Genomic DNA, 20,582 nt, shown 5'->3' on the forward strand with positions numbered 1-20,582 from the left:
GACAGATATGTGGTATTTTTAACACAAATCAATAGAGGGAGGAAAATAACATTCACTGCCTTTTGATGAGCCATTTGTACCTGAAGGACCAGCACACTGTCAATTTTGAGAACCTATTTTTATATAAAAAGCCTGAAGGTCTTTAAATCTGATTTTCCTACATCCTGAATGTCCAGCACATTTCTTTGGGGAAAAAAAAAAAAAAAAGTAAAAGAAACAAACAGGGAAGGCAAAGTTTCAGGTCTGAAAGCCCAGCACAAACAACACCCAAATTTAGTGGCTCCTCCTGAGAGAACTGGTTGCCACATCTCCACTTCAGTTTTGTCTGATGCACAGACAAAAGCCACCCTTCTTTGGGGAAGTGTGATGGGGAGGATGCAGTCACTGAGCTTTGAATTTAAGAAATCAGCATTTCCACAAAGGGTGGAAAATTTGGTTTTTTGCTCATACTTCCTTACTATAAAGTACTAATTCTTACTTAAGAAAAATACTTCCTTACGATTCTTCGTAGTTGTTTTACCACAGTGAACAAATCAGTCTTTCACTATACAGACAAAAAACCCACAGTTTAAAGCATTAACTTCAGCAAAAAGTGTGCAATGCCTCAGTGTACATCCATAACAGAGCAGCTTCTGACTGCAGAGTACACATTAAAATGTTGAGGACCTCTTATTCCTGGTAAATATTCAATATTTATCTTTCCCAATCACTTTTATGCTTATGTTTTCAACTGCCTCTGCCTCCCACTCCTCCAATTCTGATCCTCATGCTATGGAATGAAGCAGGATTTATGTCCAATAGGGAAACCAAAATAAGACTGAACATACTGTCATCAGTGCTGGCCTGAAACGACATCATCTGAACTTTAGGAGGAGTTCTATGTCAATATTCTTACCAATGTGGCATGAAATGTATCATTACTGAGCTGGGTAGTTTATACATAGCCACACTACATTCCACATTTGGGCAAATCGAAATGCTGGAAAGCACTTGTTTTCCTAAACTTCTTGGCATTTAGTGCCTTTTTGCAGCATTTTCTGTGGGATCTTGGCAAAAACTTCCAGATTCCAACAGGTGACTCTTCAGGCTGGGATTCTTGTGAACATGTCAAAACCCCTCTGTGCATCAACTTACTTTTCTGTCGTTGGGCTCCACGTTTTCACCTTCATAGTCACCCTTGAAAGAGAGAGAAAATCTGCGTCATCCAGCGGGTTGTGCCAAGAGCTGCTCTGCATCCTGCATACCCACGTCTCCCACTCACTTAATGCATCAAAACCAGAAAAAGCAATCTGTAAAATAATGCTGTATTTTAGGAGCCCATTTGTCACGGCACACTTTGTCTTCTGTCGTTGGGCACATTAGGAAAGAGCAATAGTGTCTGTCATGGGGGGAAAAGGAATGAATAAGTGATAAAGGTGGCCTAAAAATGTCAAGGGAAAGGATGCGGTATTGCCATGGTATTTGGGGTTCAGCTCAGTCCTCTGGAAAGAGAAGAAACCAGATGAGAGAGCTGCTCCCTCTCCAGACTCTCCAAACACTCAGGGCTGATTAGATTTGAGGTTTTAATTTGGAGCTATTTTTTGAGTGAACTAAGACAATAAATAACTTCTATATGAGACTATCAGCAGCTGTCTGAAGATGTGAGGCAAGAACAGGAAGAGAAGTTTGTTTAACTTTTCTTTCTTGATTTCTACACAGCACTGATGTAGTTTGAGAGCCCTGACATGTATGACAAACATCAGGCAGACAAAGAGGCTGCTCTTCTCTTGGGTGCTCCAAGATAAAGCTCTCACAGTCTCATAAAAGCTCTCACAGTCCCGTAAAACCAGTGCAAGTGTAAGGACCAGAAAACCAGAAGACACACTTCACCCTCAAATCCTAGGCTGGAAAACCAGCACTGGACTCGACAGCCCTTAGACACACTCAGCTCAGGAGTGAGCAGCACGACTGCCAGTCCCTCTCACATCTGCCAAGCTTTTCTGCGGGCTAAGAGCATGTGTTTGTCAGTTCTAGTTGCACCCTGAACCTCTGAATCAGAAGGACACCAGCACCCAGCTGCGTACACCTCTGACAGAATGGGGGTCCCTGGCTTGGCTTGAGTGCCACCAGAATTCCTGAGCTCTCACTGGCCTGCTCCATGAGCACCACTGCTGAACACTCTCTTGACATCTCACTGAGCCGCTCAGAAGCCGATTTCATCAGCAGGAAGGTCTGCAGTCACATCCAGCCACACGGAATATGTGACATCAGATCCTTGCTTATGGTTTTTCCTGGTTGCATGGACACGCAGTTACTGACACCTCCGCAGGGAGATGTGGCCAAGGGAACCAGCTACTTGGTGCCCTGGGAATGAATGTGTTTCCTGGCACTGGTGCCAGGGATCTTGGGGGCAGAAGGTCAGGAAACAACAGAAGAATTTCTTTTGCTAAAATGCTGTAACAACTCTTCTAATGTTATGTTCAGATTTATGATCCTTGGATGTGGAAACGAGGTGGGGAATTCCTTAAAAGTGAGCAGAGGGATGGAAACAACCTGCAGAAGTTACTGCAGTCGTGACACAAGTGAGAAGAAAGTCAGTCATGTTTGGGATGATGCCACCAACACGTCACACATGAGGGATTTCTTGGTGACAGACAGCAGACATGTAAAATATATTGTGAGATCACTTACGTCATGCAGAGGATATGCAGCACTGTAAACTCCATTGGCAAGCAGGCTGGTGATCCCTTGAAAAATAAAGACATAATAGTTATTTATAATTTCAAGCTTAGGCAGCCTCACTTCATCATCCTGCCTGGAGATTTCCCTCAAAATAACAGCCATTTGATCAGGTAATGATTTTGCTGCCATCTCATTCCTTTCCATGTAGTTTCATTTTTAATCATATAGGTTATTATACATGACTCATTTTATGAAATGGAAAACTGCAGAGAGCAAGAGGAAGTCATATATATTTGAGAATCAAGAATTAGAAGCCAATGACTTGAAATTAGTCATTAAAATAAATTACATTTTTTGAAAAGTCAGTTTGATTTAAGGGCAAGCCTGAAGATTTGAAAGTGTAGCAGAAGGCTGGATCACAGGGAGAATATGGCTGGAATTGATGGCACAGGGAACCCACATCCACATGCAGCACCCACGCAAAGTTTTGAATTCAGATTTCAAGATTGATTAGAGAAATTGTAGGGAAAGCCTTTGCGAAGACCTTGGTGTAATACTTACCATATTTACCACACTTTCGTCTTTTATTTAAAAGGGCAGTTTCCTTCTTTCTTCCCTCTCCTTTCCCTGTTTACACAGCCGTTTATTAGTGACATGCATGAGGCTGAAAGTAATTAGTGCTTCATCTATTAAATGTCTGTGGCACAGGGTCTGGGAGGAGTCCTGGCTTTCCCAGGGATACTGCGGCTCCTTAACCAGGGCCAGAGGGAGGAATTGGAGTGGAAGTTTGGAGGAGCACTGCACCATTCCCAAAGGTGGCTGGACCTGGGCCTTTGGAGGGCTCATTAGCTCATTAATTCCCTAATGTTCTCTCCTCCTGCAGCTGCTGGCTTTAACAGAGCTACTTCCAATTCTGTTCACCACGTCTGGAGGTGTTGTGTTGCCTGTGAACATACATTTGGGGATGGAATGAACCCATTTTGGGTGCTGAGTCAGAGCTAAGTCAAGCACTTGTCTTTGTGCAGGGCAATGGTGATTAATGCCAACTGGAAAAAAAAAAAATATATATATATATATAAATCTGGCCACTGGCATGGAGGAGGATTTGAAAAGCCTTAAAAAAGAAGAAAAGAAAAATGAGGTGCTCCAGTGTGCTCCTTGCTGCCCATCAGTTCATGGCTAAGAAAAGAGTGTGGGACTGGGTTTGGAGGAACAGAGACTGTGAACCAGGAACCAGCTCACTGTAGAATCATTTTTGATTGCTCTTGAAATGAGGACTGTTCAAGTTCATTAACATTTTTGAGATACTAATCACCTGCTGGAGGAGCAGCTCCAGGAGGGCTCAGTATCTTGCAGTATCATTAATTTTCAAAGCCCTATTTCAGATTATACAGGTCTATGAACTGTCTGCAAATGTTTCCACACTCCTGGCAGAAACAACTGGTGAGCAGATAAATTATTTTTCTAGGCCTGTGAGAAGAGCTACATGGTCCCCTTCTACTATAGATCTGGATTTAACAATGAAGCCGGATTCACACTTTCACAAAATTTTCCTAATAAATAACAAAGACTGCAGTGTTCCCCTGGGCAGCTGCTTTTTTCCTGCTGGGCAGCAGTGCTGCGACATTATCTGTGTTTGTTTAAATCTGTTTGCCGCCTCTGCTGGGTTGAAACCCAGCACTCCAGCACTGGAACAAAAAGGAGCTGATTGAGTTATGCTGGGCTGGCCTGATGGCATTTTTATTAGCAGTATGGTGTGGCCTTGCCAGTTTTGGGTAGAAGAACCATCCAGGAATCCTAACATTCTACCACCCATTAGTGTCTTCCCTATTCAACTAACCCCTACTGTGTTTCCCATTTTCCTGACCAAAAAAAAAAAAAAAAATCAACTCCCAGGCAAGAATTCAAACTGAGCTGTTTGACCTTCCCCTTTCAAGAGTCCAGAGATATAATTTCCAGTGAAAATGATCCAGCATCAGACTCGAAAAGGGTCTTAAAAGTCACAGAATAATTTGGATTTCCCATGCTACAGAGAGCAGTACTTCTGTTAATACTGGCTGGACACCAAATTTTAGTGTATATAAGGAGTCAACAATTGTGCATTGTATGTTGTTACTTCAACACAAAAGTCAAAGCATGGAAATAATTTGTGGCGTAATTATTCTTCTATTATTTGATGTCTTTATAAGCAGCTGATGGGTCAATATTGAACAGAACTACCTGTAATTCAAGTTCCTATTGTTTTATTTAACTGCTTGTAGGCAAATAAATGCCGTAACAGATTTCAACAGTTACCAAACATTTTCTTCCATGTTCACGCACTTCTCTCACTTTGGGAATTCACCCTTTCCACCTTGTTTGTTTGGATTTACCATTAACTGTTTGTTAACTTTGGTCTCACAGTAAAGTGTATATCTGTGTATCATGTATGAAATAAAGTGTGTAACAGCTGAGCAGGATCAGCTGCCGACAAATCTTTAAGGTGGCCTGATTCGAATTCAATTTCATTATGAGTTTAATTCTTACAGCACAAAGCCTAGGGCTGAAATCCTAAAACTCTTGGTCATGGTAGTACAAACTTCACATCCCCTGACTTGCAGCACCTGCTCTGAGGGCTGAGGTGCCCAGTTCCAGTGCAAGCCTTGGCCTCTGGCTGTTCCAGGGGGTTCATCCCCAGTTCCACTCAGGACAGTCATCGGTCAAGACTTTTCCACTCAAGTCGCTGGAAAACCATCCCACTAAAAGATGTGGGGTTCCTGCTTGAACAAAACGGGCCAAGCCCAGACTTTCACTGCAGTTATCGGCTTTTATGGACATATCCTCATCCATTTTAGGGAGCGTAGGACACAGAGCATGTATCGTCTCCTGGTTTATGTCACCATCCATCCTAAGTCACATCTGCAGGGGCTACATGCTCACTTACCATTTAATTTAGAGTTTAATCTATAAATTCACGTTTGAAAAAATGTCCAACAGCTGCATAAATTGAATACAATTTCCAAATAAAACAATTACATCCACATACATCAAATTAGAGAGCAGGGGGAAAACCTAAACTCCACAGTCATTATTTTCAATACCTGGAAAAGATATTGATCTCAAAGCTAAATAAAGTTCCTTACCCATGCTGTATTTTGCTTTGGTACATGTTGTTCTTTTCAATATTTCATAAACCTACAGAGGCAAAAGAAAAGGAAGGGTTACTTCAGACACCGCCAGTGAAAAAGCACGATCTTTTTGTGTGCAGCTCAAATATTGGCCAACCCAAGATGTTGATGAAGTCATCATTCTTTAATAAAAGTCATGGTATTCAGGAGAGCGGGGCTCGGAGCTCTCTGTGCTGTGCTTTCTGTACAGGAGAGAAAAGCTTAACTAAATAGTCAGCTACCAGGAGAATTGCTGGGGGCAAACAGGGTTACATCTACCCCCTGGCATAACACAAATGCAATTTTTGCTCATGTTAGCCATCGATCAAAGCTCAGGGGTGTTCTTCCACCTGGAGCAGCTCTGAGGGCACAGGCTGGCTCCATCCCGAGGAGCAGAGCAGGGCTCCGGGCTCACAGCGTGTACACAGCACCCAGCCGTTTATCAAATTGGACTAACACGGGCTGACCTTAACGTCTCTGAGCCTGCCTGACCTCGGTGGCAAAACAGATGTATTTATTTTGGGATTTATTGCATTTATTGTCGAGTAACCTTTGCACAGCTCAGCGGGCTGCCCGCAAGGTTCAGCTTTCGGCCGCTCCTGTGCAGCGATGCTCTCCAGCAAGGTGAGCAGGCAGCACAGGGAAACCTGGAGCAAAGGCACCTCCTGCCCACTGCCTGGCCTGCCCAGGGAGCTGGGGACTGTTTCCCAGCTCCCTAATCCGTGTGCTAACTTGACTCTTGCCCAATTCACTGGAGGAAGCAAGTGAGGGCATCCGGGGCAAGTCCCATGGCTCATCTGTCTGTCGTCTTGTAACCCCAGAGAATTAAAGGGCTGTCACAGAGAGAGATTTCCAGTTATATAATATTTTTTTTTTATTTTCTTTTTTAATAACTAAAAGGTCTTTGGCTTAGTTTCTATTCGTCAAAGACTCACGGGTAGTGACTAGATTCCTGTTCATTTCACAGTAGGCGGAAGGGTCAATATTTGCACTGTGGTTCAAAAATACATATGAGAAAGGCAGGTGAGAACTTTAAGAAAGAAGAATACAAACAGCAATGCACACAGAATAAAATGATGTTGGGAAACATTCAATATGTTCTTCATTACTGGGTGATTTGCAGGGATTTCATACAAAGCAGCACAGCCACCAGCCTTATTCTTATGTGCCCAGTGTTCCTTCAGTCATTTAAAAAACCCTTGTCCCTCCTTTTCCTCTCAGCCTCTGCTCTGAGCTCCTGTTCCAGTCTATTTTCCAATCAGTCTTGCTCATCCTCTTGTCTCATGGAGCCATTTTGCCTTGCTGCCTTGCTCAGCCTGTTATGAATTTTAACTCTTCTTCTGTTGAGTTCCTTGTACTTACAAGATTTTTTTCGTATACATCTGGACATACGGAAGAAAGCCTACAAACAAAACCCAGGCTTTTTTTTTTTTTTTTTTTCCCCAGTCTCAAGTTAAAAGTTCTATTTGCAAATAAACAAAATCAATATTTGCCTTTTCCTTCCCCATTTCTGTGCTTCTGCATCTGCCTCCCCTGGTCCAGCTCACCTCGTCCCCATAACCAGTGCTCACATCAAACCCCTGCAGGAAAACCCCTGCTCTTCAGGCTGGCAGGGAACTACACTGTGGAATAAGCTGGAATTTCAGAGCAGGAAAGGGAAAGCTGGATATCTCACACTCCTTATCACCACCGCAATGAAAGGCAGCTATGACTGGGATATAAGCTCTTTTGGAAACCACTTGGCATCCCAAAAGGCTGATGTGAAATACAAGATTAAAGCATGCTGGCAGTCACATTCCAAGGCACCAGTTAGGAGCACTGGAGTGGGGCAAAGAGTCCTTGTTATCCTCTGAAATGTGCTGCAGCCAGGGCTGCTTGGCACGGCCCCTTCCAGCTGCCCTGGATATCATACGAGCTGGCCTTTCAATTCCTCCTTTGGTGGCTATAAATGAGGCTACACTTTCTTCCTCAACTCTATTTTAAGTTCTGTAAGCCAGATAAAAGCCATCAACCTCAACACTTCCAATATCATTAATGGAGAATTTCCCCCAAAAAACTGTAAATAATATTTCCTGTAAATACCCAGCTGTTTCATTGGAATCTGTCTTGGGATATTTAGCAGCATTTTGCAAACCGGACAACGTAGACTTATACAAAGTTAAACCACTCATGGGTGCAGAACGAGTGGTAAAATCTAAATATTCCCAGCTGGTGATATCTCTACTAAGAATATCACCCATGAACTAGAAAGAAGATCCAAATTAATTTCCAAAAGGCAGCAACCTGTTAGCATCAAACACTACTCAGCACTACATCTGGAATTATTTATAATTTCAGTACCTGATGGCACAGGAGACCCTTGGCATTTGGTTAAGAAAGATAAACTTGAACAGGCATTGTACTAAAGCTGTTAACATCACGACTGAGGCAATATCCACCATAAATTATTTATAGGCGGTACTTACTATAGTGCTTCTTGTTTTACTGTCGAAGAAGGAATCTTTGTCAGACAAATCGAATCTGTTAAAAGATTAGAAGAAAGCCCATTAGGTCAAAAATCCTCAAACAAAAGTCAGTTGACCCTTTCAATATTTTCATTTCTCCTGAGCATCTCTTAGAGCTCACATTAAAGAACAGCTTGTAGAAACCCTGTTAAAAAGCAAGTCCAACCCAACCCGCACAGTTTAAAGAGGCTGCTTATACATTTCACTGGTTTTGTGCCTTTGTAGGTTTTCCAGCACAAAACAGAGCGTTGGTGCTAATTTAAGTTGAATCCCTGACTGCTGCTGGCCTTGAGTTTCCCCTCATAATCTTTAATTTTCCCTGTAAGGCCGCTGTTTCCTCCCTCGTTCAGCAGAGACACAGGTGGTGTCACCAGAAAAGCCACCTGCAAACAGTGTGAGGCCCATTCATGTCTACACTCAGGAGCATCTTTTGGACCTTTTCTAGACCTCCAGGAACACCCTACACTCAGCAAGCACAGAAATACATTTCCTACCAGCCCAAGGAGAGGCCAAGATGTCACACACACTGACTGGCCCAAGCCCATCAGTGCTCTGCATCTCTGGATGAAACACGAAAAACCCTGTGGGTGCAGGGAGGAGATCCTGCCCTAGGACTGCTGCTTGTTCCAGCTGGCACATCCATAAACACGGCCTTCAAAGTGACTCCTCTGGGATGCTGGCCAGGGAAGAGCAGCAGCAGAGCAATCCAGGGCAGGAGAAGCTTTGGCTGGGCTCTACCTCATGATTTTTTCCCTACACCCACATTTACAGCTGTCCTTGCTGATCTGGGATTGACGGCAAAGCCACCTCTGACTTCACAGCACTTCAAAGGCAAGGCCTGGTTGGCACTACCTGTGTCAGCTGCCCACATCAGATATATAAAATTATCCTGAAATTTATCTACCCCCATCTCTGGCTACAAGTTTTATTGAGCATTTTATTTAATGTGGAGAAGAGACTGTTACAAACCACATTATAAACCCCCTTTTGGCAGCCTAACAGGTGAAGTGTATCGTTATACAGACGCACATGATGTGCCACAACAGCGGCTAAAACACACAGAGATTTCTCTGCAAAGACTTATTCCTTAACAGCGAGCCAAAAAAAAAAAATAAAAAAAAAAATTACTGCAAAATGGAAATATTCTTTGCAGCAGTGCCCACCAAAGTGCTGATGTTCACGCTCCCTTTTGTCCTCTGGTGTCTGAGCTGCTGTCAGAGAGGCTGGAATTTGGGCATTTAGGGAAAGCTTTCACTTACAAGTGCTGCTTCTCTCTGGAGAAGGGGTAGGAGAGGCGCTTCACCGTCTGAGGTTTGTGTTCTGCTACTTTTGGCTGGATGGGCTCCGTTATTTTTTGAATCACAGAATTAATCTTTTTCAGGAGGCCATGGGTCTGGTTGATCTGATACATCTGAGGGAGCAAAGAGAAAAAAAAAAAAAAAAACAAAACAGTAAAACTTGACTGCTTTTTGGTTATCCATAGGTCAGAGTGAACTGTAAGGAATAAACCAGCAATTAGATAAATACATCACAATAAGCTATCGAGGAGTGTGGTTTATAGTCTTGAAATCATCCAGAAAGAAAAGGATGGGAAAGTCAAACCAAGGGTTAGGGAACCACAGGATTGCAACAGAGTTTTTAATCTAATTGTGCTTTTGATTAAAATCCCTGGTAAGTGAGGCAATAATGGGGATTAATATGAAATCCAAACCAAAAGTGTGGTTTTAGTGTTGTAATAAATGATGCTGGGCTTGGACACTGTCTCTTGCTCCATTATGGACTTCCCTGTGCAGTCTGGGAGCTGCACTTAGTCTGTGTTTAAATATTAATCCATCTCTGAGCTGTGCTCACTGAGCAGGTAGCAATCTATCCATCTATCTATCATGGGTGATTTAGAATTGATGAAAATACACTGTCATTCCTTTAAGGATATTTCAAGTATTCTGAAAGGTAATTTATTTTATGGTAGAGTGGCCCCAGCTCCTGCAAATGTGACTGACTGTGTATATGAATAGTCACTAAACCCAGCAAGACAAATTCTTATCCTTGTGTTCAGTTTTAGCAGTCTTCAGGTGACAAAAAAATGTCCAAAAAGACACACAGAAATTTCACCATCCATTGAAGCCTCTTCTTTTTAAACATACTGAGGATGAAATCACTCTCATCATCTGGTAGCAGCCAGAAATTCTTGATTTCCATTCTTCCTTTCACTTTTTCCCTCTGCTGCCCCAACCAAGTATGTTTGTGACTATCATTTCTGGTACACAGCAGTTAATTGTTTTTAAAATGCTTGTGGAAAGAGAAGTCTGCATTTGTAAGGCGCTCTGAGAGGAACATGTGTTTAAAGCATGCCTTCATGAGGAAAACAAGAAAATCAGGACCCACCTTTTTTGTGGGCATCTTGAGCTTAAGGAATTCTGCCTCTCGACACAATACGTTCCACGGCGCGTGTATTTTTACAAATCCGATCCCATGGATTTTAGTCTAAAAAAAAAAAGCAGAGGAAAATGTTACTGATGAGAGGAAATGAAATACATTACCCCTTGTGATTCATACATATTTAAGGACCAAAGAGTCCATTAGGGCCAACATGATAAATCCCATTTGTTTGAGTGATTTGGTTTCTAACAACAGGACAAACACTGAACACCTCACTGTGCTGAGCTGCTATAGAACATGACTCAAAAAATGTTATTGTCTCTCAGAGCAATTACCACAAGGTTAAACAGATAAAAACTGTTTGAGAAATAAAAGCTAATGACTGTAGACACAAATACAGGCTGAGCCAGTTGAATTTGAAGCAGAGGCATCCAGCCAAAGTGGTGTGATTTGGTGAGCATGTTGTAATGGCTGAGGCTGAGAGAGGAGCTGCTGCTCATACCTCAGAGGAGCAGCCTCAGAATCAAATGTGGCTATCTCCATTAAACCATTACAATTAGGAAAAAGGGTAGGAAGAACTCCACCAAACAAAGCAAAAGGAGGATAGGAGTTAATGGCAATATTAGTGGTTTGCCTGCAGCCCAGTAATTCTCTGAACTGTATTCTAGAGGGCCGGACATGGATGTTTGCTCCTGGCACTCCCACATACACCCATGTTTGCTCCCCCTGGAGCAACCATTCCAGAGGCACTGGGCAGACGATATCTGACTAGGAGGCATTCGGCAAACAGAAGAGAAATGAACTTTAATGAATCTTTCTAATCTTGTTGCTGCACCAACTCAGTTATTATAATAACTAGCTTTCACACAGCTGTATTCTTACTGGCTTTCTAGAAGCTGGTTGCTCAGAGGACCGTGGAACGGTTTGGGTTGGAAGAGAGCTTAGGGATCGTCCGGTTCCAACGCTCCTGCCATGGACAGGCCAGGCTGCCCCAAGCCCTGTCCAACCTGGCCTTGTTTTAATCAATTATTTGTGGACATCGAGCCACTGACCGTAGCTCTTTGTGTGTGACCATCCAGCCATTTCCTTGAGCTTAAGTGATTTATTAAACACCATCTGTTTAAGAAACCTTTGCTCTTTTGGAATCAGTGAGGTCTCCAGTGCAGCTCTGTGGCTTTTCAGGCCCAACTGATTGCAGATCTTTCCCCCCTACTTGGATGTGCTGGCTTTGGAAGCTGATGTAAATCCCCGAGTCTCACTTTCATCTCTACGCTTCCATCTCATGTGGTTTGGTGTCTTGCACTGAAAGTACAGGGTTCCCTCTCTTTTATGGTGTCCTGGCTTGACCCCTGAGCCCTTCTGCATCATCTGAAATCATATTACAGCCATAGGTGGAAACCTCCCATCTGGCAAAGGATTTAAGTATCTATGACTTCGCATATGCAAACTCCCTGTTTGCTATAGGAACCTGCAGGTTGGACAGAAAGCAAGTCTGATTTTCACTGGGAGGCAGAGAGGGGAGAGGTTTTGGAGTTTTCTTCCATTGTACCGCATTAAGTATATATATTACTTATACATAATATATAAAACATATAAATGTCTGTAACTTGTGAGTAATAGGTGGCAAATTTATTTTTTCACAGTCTGTTCCCAGGTCGAAATGTATCTCAACTTTTAGATCCTGTAAATAAAACCAGCATAAATGTTTACCCTCTCTCTCAGGAGTCTGAGGCACATTGGTTGATAATTGTAGCAGCTTTCTTTGAAATGAATACTGCTGTGTCTATTTCTACTAATCACACACTGGCAGCACTTCACATACATCATTTTTTTACACGGTCTAATGGGCTTTTAATAGAATATCCTGTTTTCAGGGTGCAGGTGGAAGATGTTACAAGCTGTACTGTTCATGTCTAAGAATGGAAAGAGCAAACTGTAACACAGACCCATGTGCTCCAGCAGGAGTGTGGACCAGAGCCTCCTCAACAAATTCAATTCTCCTCAAGCCTATATTGAGGAATAAAGATGGCACTGCCTGTGTCAGATTTCATTTTTTTTTTTCCTTGGGAGTGGAACTGCCAGAGGATCCAAACCACTGCGTACTGTAAACCCACCGAAGTAGGATTAGTGTTCAGAGCACCTTAAGCCTCACTTCCAGCTAGCACAACACAATGTTGCAATGGTTGGGTGTGCCATAAATCCTGGCCAAGAAAAGTCAGGAACTTCACCTCATCGGAGCATTTACAACAGCATGGCACTCTCCTGTGCAGCCAAATAAATCAGTGGGTGAGGATGGCACTGACTGCCAGAACTGCAATCAAACCCTGCAAGAGCTGAGCTTGATCAGGACCCAGGCTCACAGGCACAGCTCAGCATCCTCCAGGACCCAGCCAGCAGTCACCCTCTCCTGTCTTTAGCCCCTCCAAGTGGATCCTTACATCCTCATCGCGTTCCAGCTCCAGCCCAGCCTCCACCAGGTTGCCCTCGTACTCCTCCCTGCGGAACCTCTTGTCGTCCTCGTGGTAATCCATGTGAGGCTCGCTCTCCCCCATCTCCAGCTGCACCCCCTTCCCTGGGAGGGGCTGGTCCTGCTTGCTGCTTCTCACGCTGGCATCGTTGTGCTGAGCTCTCCTGGCCAGAGCCTTCCCGGCCGAGGACTTCTTGTAGTGGTACACCAGGATGTAGTCCACCTTCCTCTTGCCATCTCTGAAGTAGAGCCCGTATTTGCAGTCAGCATCCGGGTTTTTGGACAGGGAATTTAATAACTGGAAGTGGGGATTGGGGGTGTGGAGAGAAGGGGAGAGAAGAATAATAATGAGTGCACAGCCCAACGCAAGCATCAGACAGACCATCCTCTCCTGTCAAGGCTCCTTTTGCCTGGAGCACACGATGCCCTCTCTCCAGACGGCCAGAAGATGGGAGGAGTCCCCCCCGATGCTGCTTACTACAAAAGATTTTTGCAAGTTAACACCTTTAATTTTACTGATAGCCAGCTGGGATTTTATTGGCCAGAAATAAATAGATTGCATGACTGGGATTTAATATAATCACCAGCACACTGGTTCATAAGTCAGCTACTTGCTGGGTTTGGTTTTCTCCTTCGGGGGTTAATCGCCACTAAGATCGCCTGTCCTTTTCCACCCATGACATCTGCAGTGCTGCAATTCTGACAAATAGATTAATATCGTGTGGAAACATTTCTCACTTCTCTTATCTATCATTGCAAGTTTGTATCATCTGAGAAAGAGATCATCTTAGATACAGACTGAAGGGAGCCAGCTGGTCCTGCGGTGCAGCCAAAAACGCCATGGAAAGGGGCCAGGGAAGTGGGGTCATTGCTTATTGAGTTCACCACTTCTTTTTCCCACTCATAAAGCCCGTGTCACTATGCAATCTGATGGTGGCAAGGGCTTTATTCCCAGCCTGAGTTAATGCTAGGTAAGTGTTGCAAGATACACGAAAGGTAAGGCTTAAAACACAGCTTCTTTTCCAAGCATTTATCTGGAAACTGCACAGGGCAACTGTAGAAACAAAGAAAAGGTACTAACAATTTATTTATTTCTGCTTTTATGACACTTATCATGCATAATTCACAATTCTACCCTTGGAGATGCACATACTTTAAAAAAAATAAAAATAAAAAGAATAAAATTCACTAGGAATTGGCATTTGTTTTTACAAAAAATACCCATCACGGGAGTGGCTTTTCAGTGACCAGGAAACTTTTCTGGCCTTTAAGTTTATAGAAGAATATCCATTCTCCATGGAGGGAGAAGGACTTGTGCTCCACAAGAGAGCAATTGGTCATCAGTTGCAAAATGCTAAAATCTTTTTGGGATGTGCACACCTGCTTATTTCATACATACCACACTAAATGTAAGTTATTTTAGACAGCCTTTGATATCTGCTTCTCTCTCCTTTAGGATCTCATCCCTCTTTCCCTTAACCAAACCCTTTACACCAAGTTAAAAAATCTATAATAAAATGATACAGCATTTGGAGCCACCATGGAGTTTGCTCATTGTCCTCTTGCCTCTGTTCCCCATTCCATGAAAATAGGAGAGGTTATTTAGCCATGTCAAACTCTTCAGGGCACAGTATGTTAATATTTGTGCCCTACCTAGATATTCTCATTTAGTTTGTAGGCATAACTTTGATATGAAGGACCATTAATAAAGATTACTTTCCAATTGCCTTATGATTAATGGCACACACCTGTGAATTCAGAACATTTTTTTTTAAAGCAAGCTGACAGTCTGCTTGTGGCAGGCAACTCACTTATACAAATTTCTATAGAAACAAAATATTAACAAATGGCAACTAACTGGATTGTGCTTAATTTTTTTAAGATGTGTTGATCTTACTAATTAAACAGCAGTTTCCGAAAAACCAGGCTGAACCGTGGCTACTAAACCCTTAACAAATACATTTATATGTGGGAACAGCTAGATCCCACAGCAAACAGGAAGCAGCCAAAAAACTTGGTTCTGTTTCAGAGAAATTAATGGTCAGATTATTTTAAGGATGGGGTATAAATGCTGAAAGATACTCCTGGGCCAGATATTCTCTTGCAGTGCTGCTGTGCTTAAATGGAGTTGCATTGACTTAGACCATGTAAAGCTCTTGTCTCTTCAGCTGTGAAAGAGACTGAGAAAAGTCATTTCAGTTTCACCACAGCAGGAGGATTTTAACACCCTGACAGAATCATTCCCCCATGCTCCATCCTAATTTTAAGCACAAGCACAATAAATCACATGTTGCTTTTTCTAGTGCCTCTTTCCCCAGTGAATCTGTTGTATAGCCCACTCCACCTTAATAAACTTCTTTTTATGTTTTAATTACATAACCAAGTCGTAATCAAGCTGGGTATTCATATTACTAACTTCCTATAAAATTTGTGTTAAAGAATTTAACTGAGGAGCAACTAATGACACTGGAAATCTAATCTCTATTGTGTGCTACAGAAGACCACTTAATTGCTACCACAATGGCTTTGGCATGAAATTTTAGACATTCTCTTTTGTTCTTCTCTGCGCTGGCAAGAAGATGTAAAGCTTGGCACAGCCTTATTGCCAGATTCCTTACTCTGAGAAGAGTCAGCCCCTTTTTATGCTACAGGTTAAACCAGGTTCCCTTTCCCACACGTCCGAGAACAACCCCCACCACAACAGCATGGACTCGTGCCTGGTGGCAATCCTTCCCAGCACCTTGGAAAAACGGAGGGAGAGGATTTCAGAGCATCCTGGGAGTGGGAAGGATGAGAAGTAAGCTGAGGGGCCAAGTGCAGGGTGCGTGTTCTGAGCCAGCAGGCTGTGACTACTCACCGTGCTCTCCTGCTGGTCATAGCCGATATCCTCGATCGCTCGGATGTTGATGATGTGGATGCCCTTCTCCTCAGCAGGTAGACAGGAGTACTTCTTGTTCACCCTCATTCCTGTCTCCTCTGGAGCTTCACTGAGATCTTCTGGCAGAAAGTCCACCCCATGAAACTCGCTGTCTGCGTCTGAGAAGGAAGGGAACAATTTTATCAAGACTCTTTAATCCCAACACTTGCTCCTCCCAGAGCCACCCAAAAGCTGAAACGTATCCTGTTCCTGCCTTCTGCCAATGAGCCCTTGGGCAGGGCTCCCACCCCTTTCCCCTTCCTCCCTTCTCAGCTTTCCTCAGCCCTCTTCAGCCCTACCTGGGTCTCGTCCTCCTCCAGAGGAACAGTGCTCAAACTCAGTACAGTTTTATCCTGGAGTGGTGTCTCAGGATGTTTTCGCTCTGTGGGCTCGTGGAATGATTGTATTTCTTGGCAAGAGGAGGAAAAAGGGGGGAAAAGGGGAAAACTGCTGGTGAGGATAAGGTGCCATGCTGCCTCTCCCTTTTCAGGAGGCATTTTTTCCTTCGACTTGTTCGTGATGAAAAACAAAGTTAAGGGTTTCCCTTCAAGTACCTACATCCTGCATCTGATTTACTGAACCATTCTTATTTCAGTAGTCTTGAAAATCTGGAGGTTTCTCCCTCTCAATCTGCTTCTGATGAAGACATCAGAACGGTTTCCATTTCCTGTTTAAGTATCTAGATAGCTAAAGGATTTAATATAAAAATTTCACAACAAACTGAGCAACCAGATAAGTGACAGAATGCAAACTGGTGTTTGCATATGGGCACATATGCAAGCAGTAGAAGGCAAAGTGTTCCAAGATTTTATTAATTTCGACACTGAAATAAAATACTGCAGCATTGTGCCCTTTTTCTTTTTTAAACCGCACAGGAGCAGGGCTTGCCCATCTAAAGAATGAAGATAAAACAAGAACTGTAGAATTTATGGATACTAAATTATCTTTCCTTAACAACAGAAAACATGAAACTGAATGACCCTGTCTGGGTCTGGTTGAACTTCAGGGATAATGTCAAGGGAAGAGACAAGGAAAATCCCACGCCCCAGCAAATTTGCAGATGATGTGAAACCAAGGAGCAGGATTGATAAGCTGCAGGGTAAGGCTGCCACTTCAAGGAGTCTTGACAGGCTGGAAAAATGGAAACCCAAAAAAGCCCCCCACTTCTGCAGCCCAGAGAAGGGAGAGCAAATGATGGGTGTGCCATTGCTACCTTCAACTACCAACTGAGGAGGTACAGACAGTAGGTATGTGCCAGATTCCTCTCACAGGTGCATGAGAAAAGGGTGAGAGGCTACAGACACAAGTTGCAACAAGGGAAATTACGACCAAACATATATATATATATAAATATAAAATCTCAATTTTCTAACAACAATGGGGAAGGAAACAGTGAAGCTACAAATCTCCATCCATCCCTGGAGAAGGTCAGAGCTTGACCACAGCTGGCCCCAAGCAACCTGATCACTGCACTTCTGCCCAGGCTCTGCGTGGGGACAAGGCAGGAGCCGGTGGGGACAACAGCCTGCAGCAGGCAGAGGAGGAGGATGAAACCGAAGCCTTGGCACATGTCCTGAGCTTATCAGAGAAAGGTAAACATTACTGTTATGAAAGCCACGCTTCTGTGGAATTTGCAGTTGTGCTCCTCTGGAGCTTGCCAGCACCATGAGTTCGTGGATGTTGATTTCAGTTCCGGGCAATCTGCTGCCCCAAGCTGCTTTCCCAGGAGCAGCGGTGCTCATTGCCATCATCACCTCACCATAAAACCTGGGCAGCAATCACCCTCCACATGTTCAGGTGCACATGACACATGTGTAACACCCACACTTTTGCAGAGCTGGGCTGCTGAGTTTGCCTCTTCTTTAACACTTTCCAATCGTTCTCTCAAGACAGACAGCACCACTGCTGAGATCTCAGGGCAGCAGCACCAAACCCAGCGAGCCACTTGAACAGCAATTTGTAACAGCTCAAGGCACTTTTTTTGGGGGGAGGGGGGAATACAGAGGTGCAGCCAAAAATCTGCTGGCTCATGGGAGCAGCTGGAATGTTTCTAACAATTCCCTGCATGTGTATGGTCTCTTTTTCCCAACACTTACAGGCGCATAAGGGCCTGTACATTCCTGAACGTCGGGAATTGAAACAAGTGTGGGCAGCTGCAGAATCCTGTGTACTCAAGCCTTTATCCTGTGGCTGCAAAATCCTCATAAAATAATACAACTTTTGGAACTTCACAACCTGCATTTTTATTTGGAAGGGTGCTGGAAGCAACTTTGTAAAAACAGTGGATTAAGGCTGTAAAAGTACTCCCTTCTTTTCCCTCTTTTCCACTCCTGTACTAAGCAAAACCCAGTTATTTCAGAATTTTGCTGAGGCCATTAGAAGAGAAGCACCTTCAGCTGACTGTGAGTTTGAACAACGGAGCTGTGAACTGAAAAGGGCCAGTTTAGGAATCACCACTGGGACGGAACAGGCTCAGAGGAGAAAATCACAACCTTCTTTGAGCCCAAAGGACCTCCCTGTGCTCTCAAGCTGCACTTGCAAGCAGTGTTTGTTAAGCCCCAGCACGGAGCACAGGGAGACCTGCTCAGATGATTCAGCACCATTGGGCAAGCCCAAACCATCCCTCCAGACCCCGACACCGGCAGATATTTACATTTCTGTTTACACATCACTAGCCCGGCAATAATGGAAAGAACAAGTGCAATGAATCATAGAATTTTGGTTTGTTATGGCTACTGGAAAATATGTGAATTGTGAGAGCTTTCTTGATATGATCTTAATGACAGCAAGTTTGATTTCTGCACTTAAGGATGATGTCAGGATTTAATGCTAAGTAAAGCCATCCAAACCACTTTGGTAATTACAAATACCCAGGGATTACAAGCAGTTCACTTGTGCTGATTTGGCAGAGGGCAAAGCCTTCCGTTGCAGAACACTAAACCTCTTTTTTTTTTTTTTTTTTTTATATGGAGTAGAGCATTTCAAAGACTTAAAACCATGAATATTTTATGTTAATCACATTAAACAAGAACAATAATTTAATCTCAAAATAAATTCATGTTCAGAATTATTTATGACAAGAAAGAAGAGGAAAGGTGAGGAGTGCAAAGAATATTAATGTTCTTATTCAGACTGACATCCTAATCTCTTTGTTGGGAGCTGAAAGAGGAGAGCATTGTGAAAAGTGCTGGCTTTGCTGCCTTCTAATGCTGACTAACCCACTCTCTTCTATTTATTAAGCAGAAAACACTACAACAAAGACTTGAAGAAGCACTCAGTGTATTTCAACACAGCCATAAAGCCCATGATCCCAAAACCCCACGGATTCTGAGTCAGCAGAAGTCCCTAATATTCCTGGGACACAGAGTCAAAGCCATGCTTGAGTCTCTCACTCCGAACCAAATGGGAAACCAGACTGAACTAATAAAAAACCCCTCAAACTCAAAACCACTTCTTCTCTGTTCAAATTTCAGTCACAGCTGTTAAAATTCCCAAGCTCATCTTGCAAGCCTTAACATTAATTAATTGATGATCACTTTTCCACCGCTGAAATTTGGCACACTGTAGTGTAACCTTTCCTCACTCAGACAATGCTTCTTCACTGGATGTTGAAGAATCAAAAACCTGCTGTAGAAACCAATGTATTTTCTCCATTATTCAATCAACCATTAACATTATAGTCATAATGATGCATAGCCACTGAATATTCCCTGGCAAAAAGTATTTTTGTCATTAAAATTAATTTTAAAATTGCATTCATACAATGCAACTCTTAAAGAAATACCCTGCCCTAGTTCTAAAAGAAGCATCATCAAGTCAGTGTGAGTACAGCTAAACAAATGAACAACTATTTCCCTGCTCAACCTGAAATTAATAATGTCACTAAAACTGCTTTCCCTTGTTTTCTCTTTATTTTATTCCTTGTTTTGTCTCGTTTTCTCTTTTAGAGAGCAGGTTTAAGAAAGCAGTAGAACAAAAAAATGTCACGAAGACATCTGAGGTAGCTGTCCCAGCTGTTCCCAAGAGGGAAGCAGCAGAATAGTTACAAGACCATGTGATTCGAGGCTTTTAAATGTCCACACCCTTATCTTTTTGCTTTATATAAACTGCGATATAATTCAGAATGAAAAATTCAGAATCATGCAAGTAACGAGGAAGTGTTTTAACAAAGTCATGCACACACACAGAGATATATATGCTAAAAGAAACACACACAGCCTATAGTAAAGGTTGAATATTTGTGTATAATATGCTCTTTCTGCAGAAAAAAACATTAGTGTGTACAATATGCTGGATAACTTTTAGATTTATGGTTTTTTCTTGAGGAAGAAGTTTGATAAGAGATAAAATGCCTTTAGTGGGGTTTTGCTTGCTGCACATTGCCCCCTAGCAGCAGGATCCTCCTTCAGCACGCCCTCACCCAGTCCTCTGCCTCATGTATCTCCCAAATTCCAAGCTAGACCTTAATCCTAAGAAAAGAAAACCATCATTCTCACAAGTGACTCGCC

At 43.0% G+C, this 20,582-nt stretch overlaps 1 protein-coding gene across 2 annotated transcripts in view; it reads right to left on the reverse strand.

Moving 5' to 3' along the window:
* The window catches only part of ANO1 (anoctamin 1), a 72,170-nt gene that overhangs the window by 24,934 nt on the left and 26,654 nt on the right, over positions 1-20,582 (reverse strand). For both annotated transcript variants that reach the window (XM_066320466.1, XM_066320464.1), the window contains exons 2-10: positions 16,015-16,193; positions 13,129-13,455; positions 10,697-10,795; positions 9,571-9,722; positions 8,273-8,327; positions 5,784-5,835; positions 3,223-3,288; positions 2,671-2,726; positions 1,135-1,176 (exon numbers count right to left, since the gene is read on the reverse strand). In XM_066320466.1, the coding sequence (XP_066176563.1) occupies positions 1,135-1,176; positions 2,671-2,726; positions 3,223-3,288; positions 5,784-5,835; positions 8,273-8,327; positions 9,571-9,722; positions 10,697-10,795; positions 13,129-13,455; positions 16,015-16,193 (1,028 nt within the window). The remainder of the gene's footprint in view (positions 1-1,134; positions 1,177-2,670; positions 2,727-3,222; positions 3,289-5,783; positions 5,836-8,272; positions 8,328-9,570; positions 9,723-10,696; positions 10,796-13,128; positions 13,456-16,014; positions 16,194-20,582) is intronic.

The sequence above is a fragment of the Sylvia atricapilla genome, chromosome 6 (assembly GCF_009819655.1).
Source record: "Sylvia atricapilla isolate bSylAtr1 chromosome 6, bSylAtr1.pri, whole genome shotgun sequence".
NCBI classification, from domain to species: domain Eukaryota; kingdom Metazoa; phylum Chordata; class Aves; order Passeriformes; family Sylviidae; genus Sylvia; species Sylvia atricapilla.